General features: G+C 35.3%; 1 protein-coding gene across 2 annotated transcripts; it reads right to left on the bottom strand.

Annotated features, from left to right (window-relative positions):
• Positions 1-1329: 1329 nt before the first annotated feature.
• On the bottom strand, positions 1330-21471 carry SOCS4 (suppressor of cytokine signaling 4). 2 transcript variants are annotated; one of them, XM_047862360.1, is made up of 3 exons: positions 21154-21471; positions 18077-18109; positions 1330-7603 (listed from the first exon to the last, which is right to left on the bottom strand). In XM_047862360.1, the coding sequence occupies exon 3, from the start codon at positions 7509-7511 to the stop codon at positions 6186-6188; it is 1326 nt and encodes a 441-aa protein (XP_047718316.1). In that variant the 5' UTR covers positions 7512-7603; positions 18077-18109; positions 21154-21471; the 3' UTR covers positions 1330-6185. The 2 variants fall into 2 exon arrangements, with proteins under 2 accessions (XP_047718316.1, XP_047718315.1); XM_047862359.1 differs by lacking the exon at positions 18077-18109.
• Between the last annotated feature and the right edge of the window lie 16 nt (positions 21472-21487).

Genomic DNA, 21487 nt, shown 5'->3' with positions numbered 1-21487 from the left:
ACTTGTTTCCTGGAGTGGCTTGAGGTCAGATTCTGGGTTTCCTATGCTTAGATTTATACAGTCGGGCCTCGAAGCTGGCTGGGTGTGGATGCAGCCCAATTAGGGGATACCGGCCCAGGGGCCAAAATTGGGGAGAGCTAAAGGAACAAAACAGGAAAGAGAAGACGTTTACAAATGGCTTGACAATTGATATTAACTAAAAGAGCAGCTGTCTTTGCAGCTTCTTCCTGATCAATGGCTCTCCTCGCCACATGTTCATCTCTGAATAAACCTTTTACCTATTTACTGTCACGTCTGAAGGATGATTGACACATTTCCCCAGCCATCAAGGAAACTGCTAGCGAGTAATGAAGATGCCATAATTGTATAGTATGCAGTATATATAATATGTATATATAATACATATATCAAAACATATTGGAAGTGTGCAATATCTTTACAACATTTTGCTTTGTGTAACCCCATAGTGGGTCACTGGGGAGGGGCACTTTACTAGAAACTACCTAAACTAAGGTTTCCTGAGTATGCTCCACCAGTACACACACTTCTCATACTGAAAAACGAGTAATAGGGAAAATGCAAATACCTAAGCTTAGGGAAGACATTTTTAAACAGGGAAAATGGTCTATGTAAAATGGTATTAGCGTGAACCACTTGCCCTGCCCTCAGGAGTCAGTAAATTAAGTGCCTTATGGAGCTATAAGGAAGTCTGAGTCAGTAGGAAGTCAGCAAAACTACTTTATTTAAAATTTTAACTTTTTTTCATTAGAATTTTTTGAAAAACGGATTTAAAAATGTTGCATTGAAATTACTGAGATTTTTGGTCAGAAAATTTTTGTGCCCAAGTCGAGTGCCTCATCTCACCTTGGTCCAGGTCACATATCAGAGTGACAGCCTCGTTTTCCCATGCTCCCAGCCAATAACAGCATAGTGAGAGTCCTAGAGCTAGACCCTTCCTGTCCCATGTGGGCTCCCACAGGCAACCTTTGCTGAGAAACTAAATCCCCATTTAGCTTTTTCACAACTGTCCTGCAGTCTGAAGCCCACCCTACCCAACCTTCGAATTTCTTTCATGTATGTCAGACTTGCAAAGTGGTATGAAGACTTCCACACTTTCTTTCTTCATAGGTGTTTTCCCCAATAAATCTTGCACCTTTAATGACATCTTGGCATCTGCTTCTGGAAGACCCAAACTGACACACCGAAGATGGAAAGTGTATTATAAATTAGAAAATGTGTAATATAGATTTTTAAATTTTTTTCAGATTTTAAGTTGAATGTGCTAAGTCAGGATATACAATGTTTTAAAAACAAGACACAAAGCCTTTGTATTTTATATATGAAGTTTAATTAAGAAGTGAAAATTTATTCAGGTCAATTTATTTGAACTCACACCGAAGAAGAAACATTCAACTCCAGGATTAGAAATAAAAATGTAAACAGTCTACTTCTTTTTGGGTACGGGGAAGATCACACAAGCCTGATTGACAAGAGTACTAACAGCTTTGCAAAGTTACTACTTAAACTCTGTATATTCAAGTATATATCAAGTTCATACTTGGTTTACACAGAATTTATTCAATCCTAGCAAAGTCAACAAAATTTAAGTAAACCTCCTCTCAAGTTTTACTTTAAGTCTGAAAGCTTAGATTTGATTACAACCACAACAAAAGTGATTATCTTTACTTCCTGCAGATGTAATCAACTTTTAAAATAACTTAGGCAAACATCAATTTTACACAAACCTTATTAAGGGTAGGAGGAAATTGGAACTGTTCATCCAATTCCTGAGTCTAAACCATAAATCCATATTGTACTGTTATCTCTATTGTCAAACCAAGCCAAGAAAGCCTATTACAGACTAGAAGTGAATGTGAATTTGCAGGGTCCACTAAGGGATACTTTGAAAATCTATCATCACATTACTTTCAAGAAATTACAGAAATTATTTTCAAGTATGCTCCAAGAGTCACCCCTTAAATGAAGAACTAACCTTCAGCAAGTCAAGTGACAAGTATTATTTACCTACATTTTGTATGCTAGATGAAGGTAAAAATTTAGGATTGAGTAATCTATTTGAAAATAAAAAGTAAACAAAAAATAGATTCTGGTTTTATTTGAAATAGGATTCATGTGCCCCAAGTCCCTTCCCATTGGGTTATATCCATTAGTCTATATTTCTACCTAGAAGCCAATCCATTTGAAAAGTTACCTCCATTATGTGTCCAACATTATTAACGTATTAGTACAGACTCTTGTAGCACTGCTCACTTCTAGTATGCCATTAAAAAAAGGAAAAAAAAAAAAACCTTTGTGCTTTGCATTCATTTTTTAGAAATAATAAACGTAAAACTGATTATGGTTAAAACCAAAATTGTAAAGAATTTTTTCCAAATTAGAAACAATAATCTGCATGACTTAAAATCTTTTATTCATTTGGGTATTAAATTACTTAACACACAGGTTTACATTTAAACATTGTTCTCCCTGTGTTGTCTCAAGAAATAATTGTCTATTTTCCTGTGAAGTCTGTCTACTAAAATCAATGTATAACCTATTGATTACACAGATTTTAGCTATAATCATATCTAAAAGTGACAAAAAAGATTATAAATGAAAGCTAAGAGTATATTTATAAGAGTTAGGTTTTAAGGTTTTTGTTTCATAGGAAGAAACCTATTATGTGGGTCTATAAAATGATCCAAACTTCAGAGAGACAGGAAGCTGATAACTTGATTTGTCTTCTTAATGGCTTTGGCTCATGAATAAATGATAATGGTTTGTGTTTTTCTTATCAAAAGAAATGGAATTTGTATGAGTCCTATTTGCCACATTTGCTCTACTTTTTAACGGATTTCTAATTGCTAAGACATTCTTTATATTATTTATAATAAGTCAAAACTTTAACTGAAAGCCATTCTTTGACCATTAGCTGAATTTCAGGAAAGAAAGCAGTTCGGTTCACCAAATCAATAAATCTAGCCACAGGCTGACTAAAAGCTTCCTTTAATCTTCTTCCTATTAGGTCTTCCTCTAAATTAAGCCATTCCCTGTATGAATTATTTAAGTGAATGGCATGGCTATAGAAAGATCACATATGATTCTTTATACAAAAATGCTCAAGGAACCTAAAAACATATCCATTCAGCATATTTCAGGAATTATAGTATGAATCAAGATGCTGTGTAGCTTAAAAAAAAGAAGATGCACGGTGGTGGCAGTGGTGGCGGTGACGGTGGTGTCCTGAAAAGCTTGAGAAATAGAAAAGTCAAGTTTATTTCCTGATTAGTGCAGGATGATTCCCAAAGGGCAGTTAAGTGTCTGGTCCAGACCAGCTATTAGCGATTAAGTAGTTCCCTTTCGCTGTCAAGGCTCTTCCCTGAGGTGATGCCTAAATTCTTAATTTTAATATTTTATCTTGTTTCTTTTAGCTCCATCCTTTCTCACCAATAACTCTACACATTTCCACCATGCTGAATGCTTTCTCAACTCTGGAATTTACACTTTTCAAATGCCAACAAACTTAGTTACAAAATTTATATTTAGATATATTTGTATTTTTCCTTGTGTTCCTCTCAAAACTTAATCATTTTAGTTATATATTCCAATAATTACATATTTCACATTTTTAAATTTAGTTTGTGAATACTGGATGCTTTTCCAAATGTGTCCTCACAAAGTCACTGAGAAAGAAATTAACCTTTCTAAATTTCAATTCTTTAATGCTTTAAAAATTAATTTATTATTACTCTTCTTTTTCCTTCATGGTAAACAATTCCCTTCTCCAGTCTTTATATTTCTACTTTCCAGATTTCTTTTCACTGTAGCAAACACCAAAGGAAAAATACAAACCATTTCAGAGTAAATAAGTCTCTTCCCTGCTCTCATTTATTAGATCTACTTCAAGGCTATATATATGGCAGTATTTTGAAAATGTTAACAGCTATTAATACCTTGAAGTTGGAAAAATAAGAAAGCCAGAGAAAATATATCACAAGCAACCAGTTTGAATATATGAAAAGCTACTTAGATCTTGATTTTCATATAAACATTAATTTTTACCATTATAAAAGACAACATAATTATATTTCTTTTTTCTTTATAAAATTACTCTTTAACAGAATACTTGTTAGCTAGTCATCCCTTAGGTTTTTCTGTACTGATAAAAAGTTATTTTTAAAAGAAAAATATTTAAAACAATAATTGTTTCACAGAAACAGAAAGTCTCATTATCAAATTCTGATAAAAAACTATAATCACGGGTAGATTCTTACTATACTATTAATGTTCTTTCACCAAAAATGGATATTTAGGAAGTGTTCTGTTGGTAAACAAGACAAGCTTCTCAGTGATCTACAAAAGCGTCACAATAAAAGATGAGGTAGTATGAGACTTCTCTACTTTTGTAAAAGGGAAATATCATCTTTAGAAGAGATATTTATCCTAGTATCGGTGTTAATGATATCCTGAGCCTCATTACTCCATAGACAGGTGCCATACTTAGTAGTTACCCCTCACTGTAACCAAGACAATTTTGAGATCACTGAGAAAAAAAAAAATGATAGAAGATAATGGTAACAGAGATTTTCCTGGTTCAATTTTGTGGTAATGGCTAAAAATTTATTTTAAAGCTATTACTGAAAAATGCCATCTTTATGTTAACAGAACTGCAGGAAAGCAAAATGCTACTTCAACATAAAAGCAATGATACCTATGAAACACCTGTTCTGAGTTGGAAAGTTGAGTCAAATTTCTTTCAATCCAGGTAGAAGTAGCTTACTACTGGACCTAAATTAGCATTGAGAAATCAATTACTATGATATTAAAAATGCCACTTTGTACAAAGGGCTAGACAGCTCACCAGAAGAAACTACTATCTAGGAAATTATGCACTGACTATTAAAAAAAAGAGGAGTTAGATAGGCTATCACTCCATTTACCTTTATTATACTGGGAGAATGATGTTTCTAAATATACTTCCCTATCGAGACAGTAAATTTAAAATATTAGTCCCAGTGCCCAGTACTGTTCAGTATGGCATAAGCCATGTAGCTCTCAAAATGTTTTCCCTTTGTTGAAGCCACAGTAAAGACATGTTAATTCTGAAAACAGGAGTAAGTATTTGAAACCTGAAAATCAAAACCAATATCAAGCTTCTTAAAAACTGAGCTCCATGTTTACTTCTTAAATCTTTAGTCAAGCTCAATTTAAAATAATGAAGACTTAGGTCCTCCTTGGTTATCAGTGGCAATTTGTAGCTGTTTATAATACTGTGGCATTTCCCCAAAGTAACAGGCTCAGAGTTTCTATAAAAAGGCTAATTAGAAGCAACAGTTCATAAGTAAATACAGAAAAACCCCATAGTTGCTTAAATATGTTAGTAACTACTAGTTACTGATAGTGTTATCATTACTTTTTAAGCTTCCAGTGAGAAAGGAACAATATTCATGTTCTGAAAAGAGCAACTCATCTAAGTTGAGTGAAAGACCTATTCAAAAATAACAAATGACCACGCCACAGTGTAGAAAATAAATTCACCTCCAAAAAGTCATGTTCTCATTTGATTCTTCCTAATCGATCAAATTTAGTAGTAGTTAATATTTAAAGTGAAACACTTCAAGTTTAATTTTAAACCATTTTGTTACCTTCAGCATTCCTATTATTAAATTATAAAACTCAATTACATTGGTATAGATTGTGAATTATAACACTCAGCTTTACTGAAGAATTTTAAAACAACTCTGAAAGGGGGACAGGGAAACTATATTTTATGTATAGGAATGCCAATGGCATAGGTTAACAAGGAATTTACATTAGGAAAGAACATAAGATTATTTTTAAAGAAACATACAAAATACCGATTACTTAACTGTATTTGCATTGCCTACCAAATTCCAAATATCCCTGGATCATAAGCAAATTACAATTAAGAAAAAAAATCTTACAATCTATTTGGTAAAAACAAAAACCAAACACGTGGTCAAAAATATTCATTAACCCCTACTGTGTAACTTTAAACAATTATTGTTATCATAAGAAAAATAAACTGATCTGGAAGTAAAATTTAGGGCAGAGATTTATTTTGGATTTCAACTGCCCTTGTAGAAAAATTCAAAGTGGTATAAGAAAAATAAAATATTAAATGAAAATATGTATATAATCATTCTCATATACCTACACTTTTCCTAGCACTGTTGTTCTGGTGCATCAATCCTGAGTACTCTAACTTTTGATTTATAGTGATATTCCTTCAGATATAATTTCATAGAAGAAGGAATTGGAAGGGCATCAATGCCATCGTAAGTTGTACAGTTACAAATAACTGTTCTGCATATATGTTGCAAGGAAAAAGGGAAAGTCCGAATTAAAGGAGTGGATAAAAGTGGTTCAAAGAACATACAGGCACTTGGGTCCTTATAATGTTCTAGGAGCCCAGTAATGTCAGGAGAATGGAAGACACAAGGATCATGTGCATCAAAGCTAAAATTGTGATTCCACTGTTCAATTCTAGCGTGAAGAGAACGACTATAGCGTCTAAAACTAACAGAGAATAAATAGTCTTCCTGTGCTGAGTCTCGAAGTAAAAAGGTACCCTCTGGTTTTCCCTCTAGTAGAGCTTCAGCTGCATATTTATCCATAACTCCCCAGTAACATGGATTGTTATTGATCTGAAGGAGGTCTGGTACAAGACAGTGGACGTAATCAATCTGGGTATGGTACTTAGGAGGTGTTTCCAGCTGCAGGATTTCTTCATCCATTTCCCATTTGGGTTTGTTTCTTTTTCTGGAACTTGTGCAAAGTGTAATAATTTCATCATCTGAATCCATATCACTATCTTCTATACTGTTATTTGAAACCAGGTTCATCACAGAGCCAGTCACAGGACCACCTCTACATGAAGCATTGTTGGTGGTTATGACACAGGGCTGAACATCAGTATGTGAGAAGCAGTTCACCTCTTCTTCCACATTTCTTCTTTGTTTTAGCTGACCATCCCTCAATTCACTCTGAGCCAAGTCTGTGCTTACCCACTCACTGGATTTGGGATTTATAGGAGCAGTGTGTCGTTTAATAAAATGCCACCTAAAGGCTAAATCTGATCGAGGTGGAAAAGGACACTTATCTAACATGAGTTCACTGATATGAATTTTCCTTTTAGATGGAAGCCCCGAAGAGTGCCGACCACTACAATTCTTTATTGGGAAACACTGCCCCACGGCATCTTGCAGTTTCTGTTTAAGAGATCGGCCTAAAAATCTATGCCCACAGGAATGATCTAAATCCAACTCGATGGATGAACAGCTGTGCTTCCTTTCTTGGCTCCTTAAAGGAACTTCAGTTTTCTCTATAGCATTCACTGTTTCAGCATCTGAACAACTTTCACTCTTTTTTGACCAAGATAATTTCTTTCCACTCCACACATACCCGTCCTTTCTGTCAGCACTTCTACTTCGACTAGTTTTGGGCCTTACATCTACATTTTTGCTATTATTTTCACTACTTTCTGCCATTTTGATAAATTATCCACAAATTCCAGTGTTATAAATACTGCTTTTTTAGTTTTTCCAGGAGGGAGTTTCTTCTGGGCACTCTCTGGATGTATCTAAAGAAAAAAAAATCATTAGTCATTTGTCATTAATTTTGTATACAGTTTATATATTAACCCCCGACAGAAGATGAAAAACGAAAATTAGTACAGGTATAAGGTAAGAGTACTGGATATATTGGAAGGCAGTTCCAAGATATTTTGTTCTCATTTAAATAATCTGCTTTACTATATACTAATAATTTCATAGGGCCAGGGAGTCAAGAACCTGAGTTCTCTTCCCACACCTAATTCTCAATATAGATTAGAAAAACTGAAGCTTCCTCTCTTAGCCAAACTGTATGCTCAAAATGTGAATAATTTCTAGTCTTGAGATACAGCTTATGCCAATATTTCCTCCCCTTATTTTTATTTCACAGCAAACCAGTCAGTGAATTGTTTGTAAGAGACAGTGAGAAATCTATGACTTGGTGTTTGAGAGCCACTACCCTATAGTTCCTTTACTTCCCTCTCCTTGTTTTATTTCCTATTGATTGAAAATATGAACTTTTAAGTTATAAAATCTCTTAAAAATTTATTAAATAATCACCACTGAACAGTATGAATGCCATGCAAGCATTTGCAATTCAATTCTGTCAACTCATTTCAGTAATTGCTCAATTTCACTATTAGTCTAGGCAATTCTTAGAAAATATGGAATAGAATAAAAATTTGTTATTTTACACACACACACACACACACACACACACACACACACACACCCTTGTATTTTTCTTGGTAATTCTGAGAAACAGGTATAAATTTCTATAGGGCAATGACTTTCCCATGAAATTGGCTAGATAGTAGAATTTACAATGTGAAATACTGAATTTTATTAAGACAAATAGTAATGATTGGTCATAGATGGGATTAAATTAACTCTTCTTAGGTGGAATAAGATTTAAACCCAGAATTGGGGGTAAGGATTCTATAATCTCAAATATTTTACAGATCAAAGTTGAATTTGGAAACTGAGAAAATCAGTCTCACTCAGCACACTAATTATGATTAAGTTTCTGATTATGTCAGAGGAACATTACAATCCTGACAGTCAAGTAAATGTTTATAGCCACTTGAATGTATTTTCAAAGCAATATGATTTGAAACAAACATCTGTAGTAAATACTTAAGCAAGTACCTAAAACTGTGAACTAATGAGTCAGACTTGCCAAATAAAGTACTCCATTGCTAAACACTGAATGGCACCTGGTGATTATACTGATTATTTTTATTTAGTGGGCTCACTAGTATATAGTCATTTAAAATCTATAGGGAAAATATTTTTAATTATAATTTTGGAAGATACATCATCACTTAGTATGCCAAAATTATATTCAACAGTATGCTCTGGCTGTTTATTGACTAAATTCCATTGAGCAAAAATAAACAAGGAGAAGAAACAAAGTAGGCTGAAGAATATGAAGAGTCATGGATTAGAAGAGACACTTGTTACTAAGAGACTGCACATATTTTTCAAGATAAAAAAGTAATAAGGGAGTCCCAAGCAGATATTTTTCATTAATACAACATAGTTTCTACTTTTTTTCTTTTTATGTTTATTTTTATTTTTGAGAGAGAGAGAGAGAGACAGAGTGCAAGTGGGGGAAGGGCAGAGAGAGAGAGAGAGAGAGAGAGAGACACAGAATCTGAGGCAGGCTCCAGGCTCTGAGCTATCAGCACAGAGCCCAACACGGGGCTCAGACTCACGAACTGTGAGATCATGACCTAAGCTGAAGTCAGATGTTTAATCGACTGAGCCACCTAGGTGCCCCAGTTTCTACTTTTTTTACTCAGTTGTGAAAAATATGTAAGATTTGAAATGCCTGGTGATTTACTAAAAAAATCAATATAGCAGTTTATTAAACTCTGTGACCAAATCAACTACACTGGATATGAGCTCCTTCATCTTGCCTCCCTGTTACCCCTACATTGTACTGTTCCTATTATCAGAGATAAGCTCTCTCTCTGTTCTTGACGACATTCCCACCTTTACCAGGGCCTGTTTCAGTTTCTCTCAAGTTCTGTCTTCAATAACCAAGTCTCCTATAAAATCCTTTAGTGATTCTAATGCTTCTTTAGCTACTATACCTGCTGCTTTCTATTACTAAATATCTTAGTGAGTAGTATAACTTCATTTCCTCTCAAAATGAAACTAGCTTTTTGTTTTTTTCTGATTATAAAATAAATAATTGTCCGGCTTGAAATGGCCAAGTGGGGGCACCTAGGTGACTTAACTGGTTGACGATCCACCTCTTGGTTGCAAATCAGGTCATCATCCTAGGGTCATGGGATTGAAACTTGCATCAGGCTCTGCACTGAGTGTGGAGCCTGCTTAAGATCCTCTCCCTCCCTCCCCCCTCCCTCCCTCCCTCCCTCCCTCTCTCCCCCCACCCCGCTCCTCTCCCCCACTCATGTTATCTCTTATTCTCTCAAGAGAATAAGAATTCTCTCAATAAGAGAATAAGAGAATATAAATAAATAAAATGGCCAAATGAAAATCTTTTCACTTCATCCTTTTCTCAGAAGTTAGCCCAAAACAAGGAAAAATCAGAAATTAAAATACAAAGCTTTTATCTTCAATGAGACTAGCAGATATCTATCACCTGAATCACAAAATATGAGGACAGAATATGAATGGAGGACCAATATCTGAGTCAGCAACAGAAGAGGTACCAACAGAGAGGTAGGTAACAGTAGGCACAGAAGTGACATGAACGAGAAGCAAGCCAACAGAGTGGGCGAAGTCCAGGACCCAGAGGCACCAGGTACTATAGAAAATGTGGGTGGAGGGGCGCCTGGGTGGCGCAGTCGGTTAAGCGTCCGACTTCAGCCAGGTCACGATCTCGCGGTCCGTGAGTTCAAGCCCCGCGTCAGGCTCTGGGCTGATGGCTCGGAGCCTGCTTCCGATTCTGTGTCTCCCTCTCTCTCTGCCCCTCGCCCGTTCATGCTCTGTCTCTCTCTGTCCCAAAAAATAAATAAACGTTGAAAAAAAAATTAAAAAAAAAAAAAAAAAAAAGAAAATGTGGGTGGAGAACAGAGTGGAAAATGGAGAGGTACGTACTTCCAGCAGATGTATAGCTCTGGTTCTTACTCCTACACTTAGAGGAGATGGGATATTTATCATTTGGAGAAACTGAACCAGAGAGGCTCAGGGCTTTGGATACCAGACACAGGGGTAGAAGGGAGGTTGGGATTAAAATCAGAATGAAAGTTCCTGCCTCCTTCTTCAATCTGGCTTCCAGAACTCCAGCATCCAGACTCGTATCTCCTAATAGGGAATTAAAAGAGACTTTGCCAAAGAATGGAATGGACAAGGAGAAAAGACCTCTAGAAGCTGACACCTGGGACTCCTCCAATAAAAAGCTGGAAGGCCACCCAAGCATACAGAGAAGCTTGCTAGTCCATAAGCCCCACCTACTCACAGCTGTCAGGCAGCATTGTTGTGCTTCATTCACTCTGGAATATGAATGGTCATAGGTCATCAGACTTTTGAGGAAAGTCTCTAACAGAAACTAAAAAAACATTAAGAACTGAAAGAAAACAATACCTATAAAAAGAGCAGAAAACAAAACCGATTTCTTCCAAGTTAAGAGAAGATATTACATCTATGAATGAGCAAGAGAAGTATGGGACAATCAGAGAATAAGAAAGCTTTGGGAATTAAAAATATGATTACAGAAATAAAATATTCAATAGGAAAATTGGAGGATAAATTGAGGAAATACTAGGAAGTAGGAAAAAATGATTAGAAGAGATAAGAAAACTAGAGGAACAATACATACATTTCATACCAAATAACAAAATAAAGGGGGAGAAACTATACAAGAAACCACATTAGGAAATTTCCTAGAACCAAAGTACACGAGCCTCCATAATGAAAGAGCTTTCGGTACCCAGCACAATGGGGCAAAATACACAATGGGCTACATTATTCTAAAATTTTACAACCCTAGAGATGAAGACATAATATAGTTAAGACAGTAGATCTCATGTTAAGCATTCTTACCGTAGTTAAATAAACAAATAAGTCTAAGCCAAAAAAAAAAAAAAATTAAAAAAATAAAAAACAGTCTTCTTGTGGGAAAAAAGTCACAAAGGAATGTAAATAAAACGGCCTCTGTTTCTCAATAGTAATATTAGGAGCTAGAGGCTAGTTTTGGAATCTAGAAGCTAGTTTCCAACTTTGAAGAGAACCAGTCAAATTATCAATCAAGTATCAGGATAAGAGGGGCACCTGGGTGGCTCAGATGGGTGAGTGCTCAACTTTGGCTCAGGTCATGATCTCACAGTTGATGAGTTCAAGTCCCACATCAGGCTCATTGCTGTTGGCATGGAGCCTGCTTTGGATCCTCTGACCCCCTCTTTCTACTCCCCCCTCCCGGCTTTCACACTCTCTCTCAAAAACAAATAAGCATTAAAACAACAACAACAACAACAACAACAACAAATTTCCAGACATGCAAAACATCAACAATTTTACCTCATACTGGAAGATACAGTCTTCTAAAATTAGAGTCGTACAACACATCAAAAGATATAACACAGGAAATAAGACATTTAACATAGCAAAAAGGAAATCTGAATTCTTAGGGTGATGAAGAAGGAAAGTCTCTAGACAACAGGGTATCCAGAGCAACTAGTCGATAAAATTACACAAGGCCATAGGCTCCGAGGTGGAGGATCTTGAGGAAAAAAAAAAACAAAATAGAATTGACTTTCCCCTGCTTGTGCTCTCTCTCAAAATAAATAGACATTAAAAAAAAGAAGAAGAAGAAGAAAAAAGAAAGGGGTGCCTGGGTGGCTTAGTTAGTTGAGGATCTGACTACAGCTTAGGTCATGATCTCGTGGTTCATGGGTTCGAGCCCCGCATCAGGTTCTGCACTGACAGCTCAGAGCCTGGAGCCTGCTTTGGATTCCGTGTCTCCCTTTCTCTCTGCCCGTGCCCTGCTTGTGCTCTGTCCCTCTCCCTCTCTCTCAAAAATAAACATTAAAAAAATTAAAAAAAAGAAAACAGAATTGTAAAACACCTGACTCAGCCATGAATGATATTTACATATTCACCAAAACTCTGATATAATTGAGAAAACAAAATGAAAAGAAGGAAACTAAAAGAGTTAAATCCTCATCTATCATGAGAGAAACTCAACTGATGTCTGTTAACTGATGAACCAAGAAAGAGAAGTATAAGCATATGATTTAGAAATATAAAGGTAGGGGCGCCTGGGTGGCGCAGTCGGTTGAGCGTCCAACTTCAGCAAGGTCACGATCTCGCAGTCCGTGAGTTCGAGCCCCGTGTCGGGCTCTGGGCTGATGGCTCAGAGCCTGGAGCCTGTTTCCGATTCTTTGTCTCCCTCTCTCTCTGCCCCTCCCCCGTTCATGCTCTGTCTCTCTCTGTCCCAAAAATAAATAAAAACATTGAAAAAAAAATTAAAAAAAAAAAGAAATATAAAGGTAAATATCAGAAAAACAGATTAAAAGTAGATGCCTCTGGGATGGGTTCAATTGCAGCATTTCTTAGCTTATCTAAACTTCCAGTTTAATTTAAATTTTAACCTAGGCACATATATCGTTTTGATAGAAATAATAATAATTCATACTCACTGGGACAAATTCAAACTAAGCTTCAAGTTATGAGGAAAAACCCAAAATTATCCATAATCCTACCACCCAGCAGTAACCATTTTAACATTTTCAATATCTCTATGCATGTGTATGACAAGGATGCAGTTCCACAGCACAATGACAATGGGCATTAGTAATATCATTTGAGTCCAATTTATTTTATACTAGCCATATCACCTGAAACCTCAGTTTTTTCCATCTGAAAAATGGAGATATTAATGCCATCTATTTCACTGAGCTGTTGGGGATTAAATAGAATAATGTATGTTAAGTACTCAGCCAGATCCTAAATGTATTAAGCACTCAATAATTTTTTTTTAAAGAAAGATATTAGATATATTGTTTTATTAAGGCACGCAAGCCAGTTTAATAGAAATAGTTTATAATGACAAAAAGCACAAGAATACTTCTGTCTCTAGCCGAATTCTAACTACAAAGTTTATGAGCAAATATAATTTTCAGGAGGATAACAAAATGTTTCAAAGTGAAAAGGGATCAATATGCCAGATATAGCTGAAACTCAACAGACCACGAAGCTAGAGAATAATTTGACATTTTCCCCCAGAGAACTAGTTTCCAGCCTTAATAAAGTTTACCTGCCAACATAACAGGTTTACTTCGGCAAGGCTTACCAACTTGTATATGCTAGGTACCTATCAGTTAAGTATCTCCGGATTTTAGGTTACCTGTTCTTATGTGTGTAAATGCTGTAGGTGTCCACAGAATAAAATGAAATACCATTGCCCTAGATGAATTTTCCATACATTTATCTGTACTTCGAGTTTGTGCACAGAAAATCTTGACTTATTTTCAAAAGTATCTCAGAACTATAGCCTTATATAAATTTCACATAGCTATTCTTTTGCTAGAAAATTGAGTTCATCTTCAGAAGTTCATCCCACTTTTATAAATTATTGCAAAAATTTGATTTGGTAAAACGTACCATATCAATATATGTATATGGGCTAGAATGTCATTTAATGTTGTAATCTTCAAGGTAGTAAGAAAATTTAACTTCTATTTATATTTGTATAAATAATAGAAAAATTAAAATTTATTAATATTGAATACATGGTTGGCAATGTTGCCATCACTTGTTGTCAGATGGTTATGTGCTGGATGGTGTGCTGTTCCTGGGAGAAGAATAGGAGTTCCAAAAAGTTGAGGACTTGATGCCAGCCCTCTCCAATTCTTTGTTCACCTTTATGGATTGCACCTGCTTCCATGTTACTGGAAAAGATTTATGGGTTATATTACCTTAAATAAGTAAATCTTCACAATACTTTGTAAATAGACACAATGATGGAAATTTTATAACATACTAGGTTTGCTAGCTACCTCAGAGCAGAGTACTTAAGTTGTTGAAATTGAAGATGAGTTATGCATTTTTCTTTCACAAAATGACAGGTATTCTAAAATTGATGATCTTTATTTAATGGGATAAGTTGCTCTCAGCAGCTATTTAGCAGATATATGAAGAAAGAAAGGCAAAACAAAATATCTAAGTGGTCATTTCATGGTATAGGTAACATCTTAATTACTATGAAAGTAACTGCTTAAAGAAAACATGCTATGGAGAAATCTTTTTATAAAAAAGATATTCAAATTTCCCTATTACATGATTTTTTTTACAAAAATGATAAAAATGCATCATGTATATAAACTCTCACATCTTTACACTTAAGATGCATAGAAAAATAATTTTCTAATCTCTTCCACAAGTTTCATTAAACCTTAAAATTCTTAAAAGTAAAAAAATTAAATCACACTGTTACCAATAAAAAATAACATTAATTTTTAGTGAGAACAAAATTATTTTTATTGTTATATTTTTCAAGACTAAAGATGAATTTTGGAGAAGTGCTTTGGTGTCTTGCCTATACAGGTAAAATCTGAATGTAAAAAAAAACTGTAGGGTTCTAAATCTGAACAAATCCTTTCAAATAGCCTATCATTAATTCTTGGAATTTTATGGACTTTGCATAAACAAAGCAGAAGAGGCACAAATTCCTAAGAAAGTAGCTTTACTACCATTTTAATGTAGTATAGAAATCAAAGATATTTTAAAACGTGCTGACAAATCAAAGATCTTTGTTGGTAACTGCAGAGGTGTTTTTTGTTTTGTTTTGTTTTGTTTTGTTTTGTTTTGTTTTGTTTTGTTTTGTTTTAAGAGGGTGAAAAAAATCACTTGGGAGAAGGTTGCTTTGGCTTTTGATTCAATAATTAATTTTTTATGAAGGCAGCTAAATTACATTGCTCTGGGGAGTACACAGTGACATCTTTCAAAAAAATTATTTCTTTTTAAAAAAATTTTTTTTTAATGTTTATTTATTTCTGAGACAGAGCATGAGTGAGGGAGGGGCAGAGAGAGAGGGAGACACAGAATCAGAAGCAGGCTCCAGGCTCTGAGCTGCCAGCACAGAGACCAACGCGGGGCTCGAACTCACAAACCATGAGATCATGACCTGAGTCGAAGTCAGTCTCTCAACCAACTGAGCCACCTAGGCGCCCCCAAAACATTATTTCTTAATAAGCAAGAGGCAAGAGCAGAAAAATAAATCTAAAAAGCAAATTTATATAAAAGTCATTTTCAAGAAAGCAAGTTCCCAGATTCAGTAACCATTTGATCCCAAATACTACCACCAGTTGCAAGGATGGTGAAATGAAAATGAAATCCAACATGAACATTCTACAAGCAAAAGCTTTAAATAACATTTAGTTAGTTCTACTGAATAAGGCCAGATAGGTGATTTTAATTCAAGATTTCTACAGAAAACTGTTAAAAAGCCAGTAATTAAAAGGTTAAACTTCATCAATCTGGAAAACTCATTGTATTCTCTATAATGTTGGATACCAGAGCATTATTGTATATATTAATTATTCATTGAACAAGTACTTTATCTATAATGCTGATACATATCTAAGACCAGAATTCATGTGAATACTAAATTAAAATAAATTTGATCCTAATAGAATTATTTATTACACTACATTAAGAATTTAAAAATAAATTATTACTCTGGTAGTAATTCAGACCTGGGAATTTCCTTACCAAATTCATGATTCCAAAGTTTACTTGCCATTATGTGGCCCAAAACTCCCTGAAAGCATTCTGATCGTAGTCTGTGATATTTGAATTAGATTCTGTGGGTCATAGTCCTTAACATTTGATCATAGTCTGATACTTAAGGAGGATTCTGTGGCACATTTAGGGCCCACAAATGGAATACACTGGATAGTAGATGACAGATGAATTCCTTGAAATGTTAAGAAAAAAATGTGAAAAATAAATTTGTTCATATGAAGAAATCTCCGAACTAAAATACATTTTTTTCTCATTACAAAAGCAATACAGGTTCATTTTTCAGTAAATATTTTTAGTGTCTCTTTTATTCATGCTACCAAGGAAGGGCTCACAAGACATAATCCGATTAAAAAACAAAACAAAACAAGCAAAAGGAATTATTGATTAGTACCACTACATTCTCCTCTTCTCCCCACTCTCCATTTACTTTCCCAATTATAGTTTGCTTATGTCACTGTCCCCCAATCTACTTTTGTGGACACTAGTTCTAAAAGATGTTAATACACTTTCTAGAGAAATAGGGGTTTCTTTTGACAAACAAGTTTAGGAATGGCTTCCCCTCTGAAAGACCATGTTGCATATTTTGTAAAGGTTCTGAGAGGTCCTTCAGTTAAGAAGCCTGGTTAAGCTCTAGTTTCCTATACTTGGCTTACAGAAATCCTTCTAGAGCACATTTTAGGGGAAACATTAACTTGGTCTAATATTTAAATGATTGTACATTCCCTGAGCCAAAAAGAAATGTCTGGGAACCTGTCACTGAAGAAGGTGAGTAAAGAGAGCAGAAAACTAAGCTGGCAGTACCTAGACTTTTAAAAGTGGAAGGACCTTAAAAGAATCTCAGAAACCAGAACCTTTAAGATAGAGGATTGCAACACTTTAGGGAATAAACTAGATTGAACGGATGTATTTTTTCTTTCCAATTTGTAATTTTTAAATATAAAAACAATATATGCTCAGTATAAAATATATGGAACATTCAGACAAGTTTAAAAAGGAGGAAAAAACTATAATTCAATTATCTAGAGACAATCAGTTTAGACATTTTGGCCTATTTCCTTGCAATCTTTTTTCCTATGAAAGAAATTTAGTCTAAAGAGAAAATTTTAATGTTTTAAAGATCTATACAAAATTAATAATCTGTACTTTTTCACTACACTATATTTAAAAATGAAGCATGGTGGGGTGCCTGGGTGGCTCAGCTGATTAGGAGTCTGACTGGTGAGTTTGGCTCCAGTCATGATTTCATCGTTTTTGAGTTTCAGCCCCACATCGGGCTTTGCATTGACAAGTGTGGAGCCTGCTTGGGATTCTCTCTCTTTCCCTCTCTCTCTGCCCATCCTCTGCTGGTGCACACGTTTGCAGTCACTCTCTCTCTCTCTCATTCTCTCAAAATGAATAAATAAACTTAAAAAAAAAAGTGAAGCATGGTGCAGATGAAATAGCATAAGGGTCTAAATCATCAAACATGGGCTAAAATTCAGAATTTGTTACTTACTAGTTATGTCACCTGATTTTTAAAATCTAATTTAGCTTCAGTTTTCACATTGTAAAATCTGGATAACGCAAGCTGTCTCCTGTTTTTACTGCCAGGATTAAGGCATATGAAAATAGCATAGCATTGAGCTTAATGAAAATACATATTTGCTACCTTCTATTATTATTCAGAACTTTTCACGTAGAGGTTAATTTCTAAAAACGAGAGGTTGGAAAGTTGCAAAATTTTTAAAAAGTAACAAGAGGAAACAGGCCATCTATAAGGCTAGAAAATCTACACAAAAATATACCTCGAAAATCTGAGATGGAGGAGGCTTCAGCATCTGAAATATCATAAAACACTTTATGTTATTCCTGATATTAAACAGTGTCTTTTTAGAAAGTTATAAAACTTTATAAATTCTTTATAAAAATATTATGGGTATAAATAACCAAACTTTTAATTATTAAAGAAACTGTAGTTTCTTGCAAGCTAACTTAGTAAATATATAGATTTCAACAGAAATAGTAGGTAGGTTTTTTTTTTAACTAATTATAAATTATTCTTTCCACTGTTTTACAATAATTACATATGCTTACATTTTAGCCTGGGTGACGTTTTACCTATGCTAGTTGTTAACAAACTACTATAAGATGATTCTTTTAAGATGATTCATTTAAATAAAATGCTTTAGTGTCCTGATATGTTTTATTAAATTCTAAGTTTTATGGCAACAGTTATGATTTAGAGAGGCAGTATAGTAGACTACCTTGAACCAGAAGGAAAAAGATCTGTGCTCTAAAAAAAAAAAAAAGACATGTGCTCTACTTCTAGTTCCGACATTTGGTAGGAGTATGACTTTGGACAAACCACAATCTTTCCAAATCTTGGTTTCTTCATCAATAAAAGAGTGATTATATTTGTCTTGCTGTGTAAGGATCCACTATCCATGTTAACAACATAATCAAATAGTATGGCTGTCTTTAGCCACAGGAACTGGATAGCTGGAAATAGAACTTTTACTATATTGCCTTTTACACCTTAGGAAGTTTATACATATGCCAAGTAATATTTACTCCAAAAATTAAATAGCTGGTAAGTTTCAGGACACCTTCAGAGATACACAAATCAGATTTCTAAACTGTCTTCATTGTTATTTTTTTCAATACTCTGTTCCCTTCAGTTATTTTAACCTTCTCTTCCAGCCTTCTTTCACATAATTAGTGATTTTTACATCGAGTACATATTGTATTGAAAAGGCATTTTTTAAACTCCTTCCATAAGGTAATACTGATATACTTCTCAGATAAACTGAGTCTCTCCGAGTATATGATATAGATAACACTCATCACCATCAGCAGAATGATAATATATATTCGTATTCTCTCACCCTATTGCCCTTGAGAACAGTATTTGTGAACCTAAGGGTCCTAAAAGTGGTCGCAACAGAGCAAAGCTAATCTTCATTGCATTGAAACTGCGACCTTGGGATCATTTTCAGTGAGTTCATTCAGCTACCCCCACTCCTGTGAGACACGTACTATGAATGATAAATAAATCCATTTGGAAAATTTTGACAGCCAGATCAGTGACAGCTACAATGGATTTTTTAAAAAAGCTGTTATCCTAAATAACCAAACAATTTTGCAAACATTTAAGTTACATGCATTTCATTACTACACTGTCTAATACATGTTGTTTGAATGTCAGTTTCCATCAACAAGGCCATGAACTCATTGACATTAAAATTTGCAGGCTTTTGAACGAGAAATGGGACTTGTGAAAATATTATACTTGCAAAAGTAAGAATACATCTTTTAATGTTTGAAAACTATTTTAAAAATTTTGCTTAATGATTTAAACAAAAATAAATTCCAATTTGAATAAAAACATTAAGTACCCACCCAAGCACCCTGTTAATAACACCAGACATTAGTAACAATTAGTTTTATACATCCATGAGTATCTCCTATATACTATAACAATCAATGGAAGTAATGTCTCCATTTTAGAGATGAGGAATATGACATTCAGAAAAAGTAAAGCATATTCAAGGTCATACAATGAGTAACTGACAGAGTGAAAATTAAAACCTACAGTTGTTCAACTCTAAGGCCCAAGTTCTTGTCAAACATGTGAAATTTGTAAAGGAAATTTTTCTTTAACCTATGAATCACAGGGCCTGATTGCTAAGACAGAGTGAAGGGAGAGAAGTACAGACACCATTCAGAGTTTAAAGTTACATGGTGTTATAGATATCATAGTTAGGTCATTTTATACCTATAACTGTTGGTCCAATTTATAGATTCTTCTTAGGCTGAGGTCTGAATATTACTACCTTGAAATCTCATCATGATATACTCAGTATAGAGACAAATATTATCAGAGTTCATCTTTAATCCCATAGTTTATCCAGTTATATTCACTTGGATAAAAAAATTACAAATCAGTCTATGTTAAAACTAACGAATGATATCCAAATAAAATTAAGTCACTCAGAAAGAATCATCTCAGGTATCTTTGGCTGTTGTGGGAAATCAACAATAGGTTGGCTATTTTCCCATAAATCCCAAGCTCATTTTCGGCTCATCATTCTTCCTCTTCATTCATATACCAAACTTAAGTATCTAGGAAGCCTACTGGGAGCGCTAGTACTCAAAACAACTCTTCACACAATGCCAAGACCTTAAGAACAATAGCAAGTTTGTGTAACTGTGCAACTTTTCACAATGGGACTAGATTAAAAAACAATGGGGAAATCTCTATAACAAAAAAAGTCTCGTTTATGTCATAAACTAGTGTCCGATGGAGACTACAAGGTGGGTACCACAAAAATATGCAATTGTGAAGGTATTCAACAGAGACTGGTCCACCAACATGGGGACACAATCTAAACCATAAACTTAATGGTCAAGACCTTCGCGCAGACTGCAAGGAGCGAAGTATTCAACAATATATTTTAGTTCTGGCTCTTCTTTTAGATCTAAGTACTCACTCCAGTGAACTTCAGGTCGGGTCTAAACGGGGAAACCCAAGTTACTTTCTTCTTCTGGGATATATATATATATATGTAAAGAGTGCCCCCCAAATAAGCATTAATGTACGGGCCATACCTCCAGAGACTGAGAACTAAGATTAAAGTCTTCCCTTCTTTATCTCCATAGAAACGACAAGGTGAGGGCGCGAAGGATGCCAAGATGAAAGGTTTGGGAAGAGTCTTGCTCTCCCGGGGAGAAGATGCTCAAATACCTCATTCTTTAGCAGGGCCCCACGGAGGGGCTGGACAAGTTCAGGAACTCGGATGTGGTTGCATGTTAGGAGAGCCTGGAAAGCGGTAGCAGACCCCAATCGACAAGGCCAGGCAGCAACCACCCTTCCCCCACTCACCTCTCAGAGCGCAGCTTAACTGGGGCTGTCCGAGTAACTGCCGCCATCACCATCGCCATCACTCTGGGTACTCGCTAAGGTGAAGGGAGGCCCAGTCACTCCTGCACCTCCTGTAGGTCCTATAAGGCGGATGCCTTTCTGCAAGCTGACACCCCTCGGCGCTGGGTTCTGGTCTCAGAGGATGCGGTCACCGCCTCCACCTGCTCCCAAGGCGCTGCCATCACTTCCGTGTTCGGCACCCTCCCTTTCTTCCTCACTCCCCCAGCAACCGGCTTTTTCCTTTGCAGGCGGCGCGTAGCTGACGCCACCACCCGGCGACTTCGGTCTTGCTCTG

The sequence above is a fragment of the Prionailurus viverrinus genome, chromosome B3 (genome assembly GCF_022837055.1).
Source record: "Prionailurus viverrinus isolate Anna chromosome B3, UM_Priviv_1.0, whole genome shotgun sequence".
In the NCBI taxonomy this organism is placed as follows: Eukaryota; Metazoa; Chordata; class Mammalia; order Carnivora; family Felidae; genus Prionailurus; species Prionailurus viverrinus.
Note: the sequence above shows the minus strand (reverse complement) of the source record. Positions and strands in the feature narration are given on the sequence as shown.

Coding starts and splice junctions, on each gene's coding strand:
- SOCS4 (XM_047862360.1), bottom strand. CDS start 7,511: ATGGCAGAAAGTAGTGAAAATAATAGCAAAAATGTAGATGTAAGGCCC.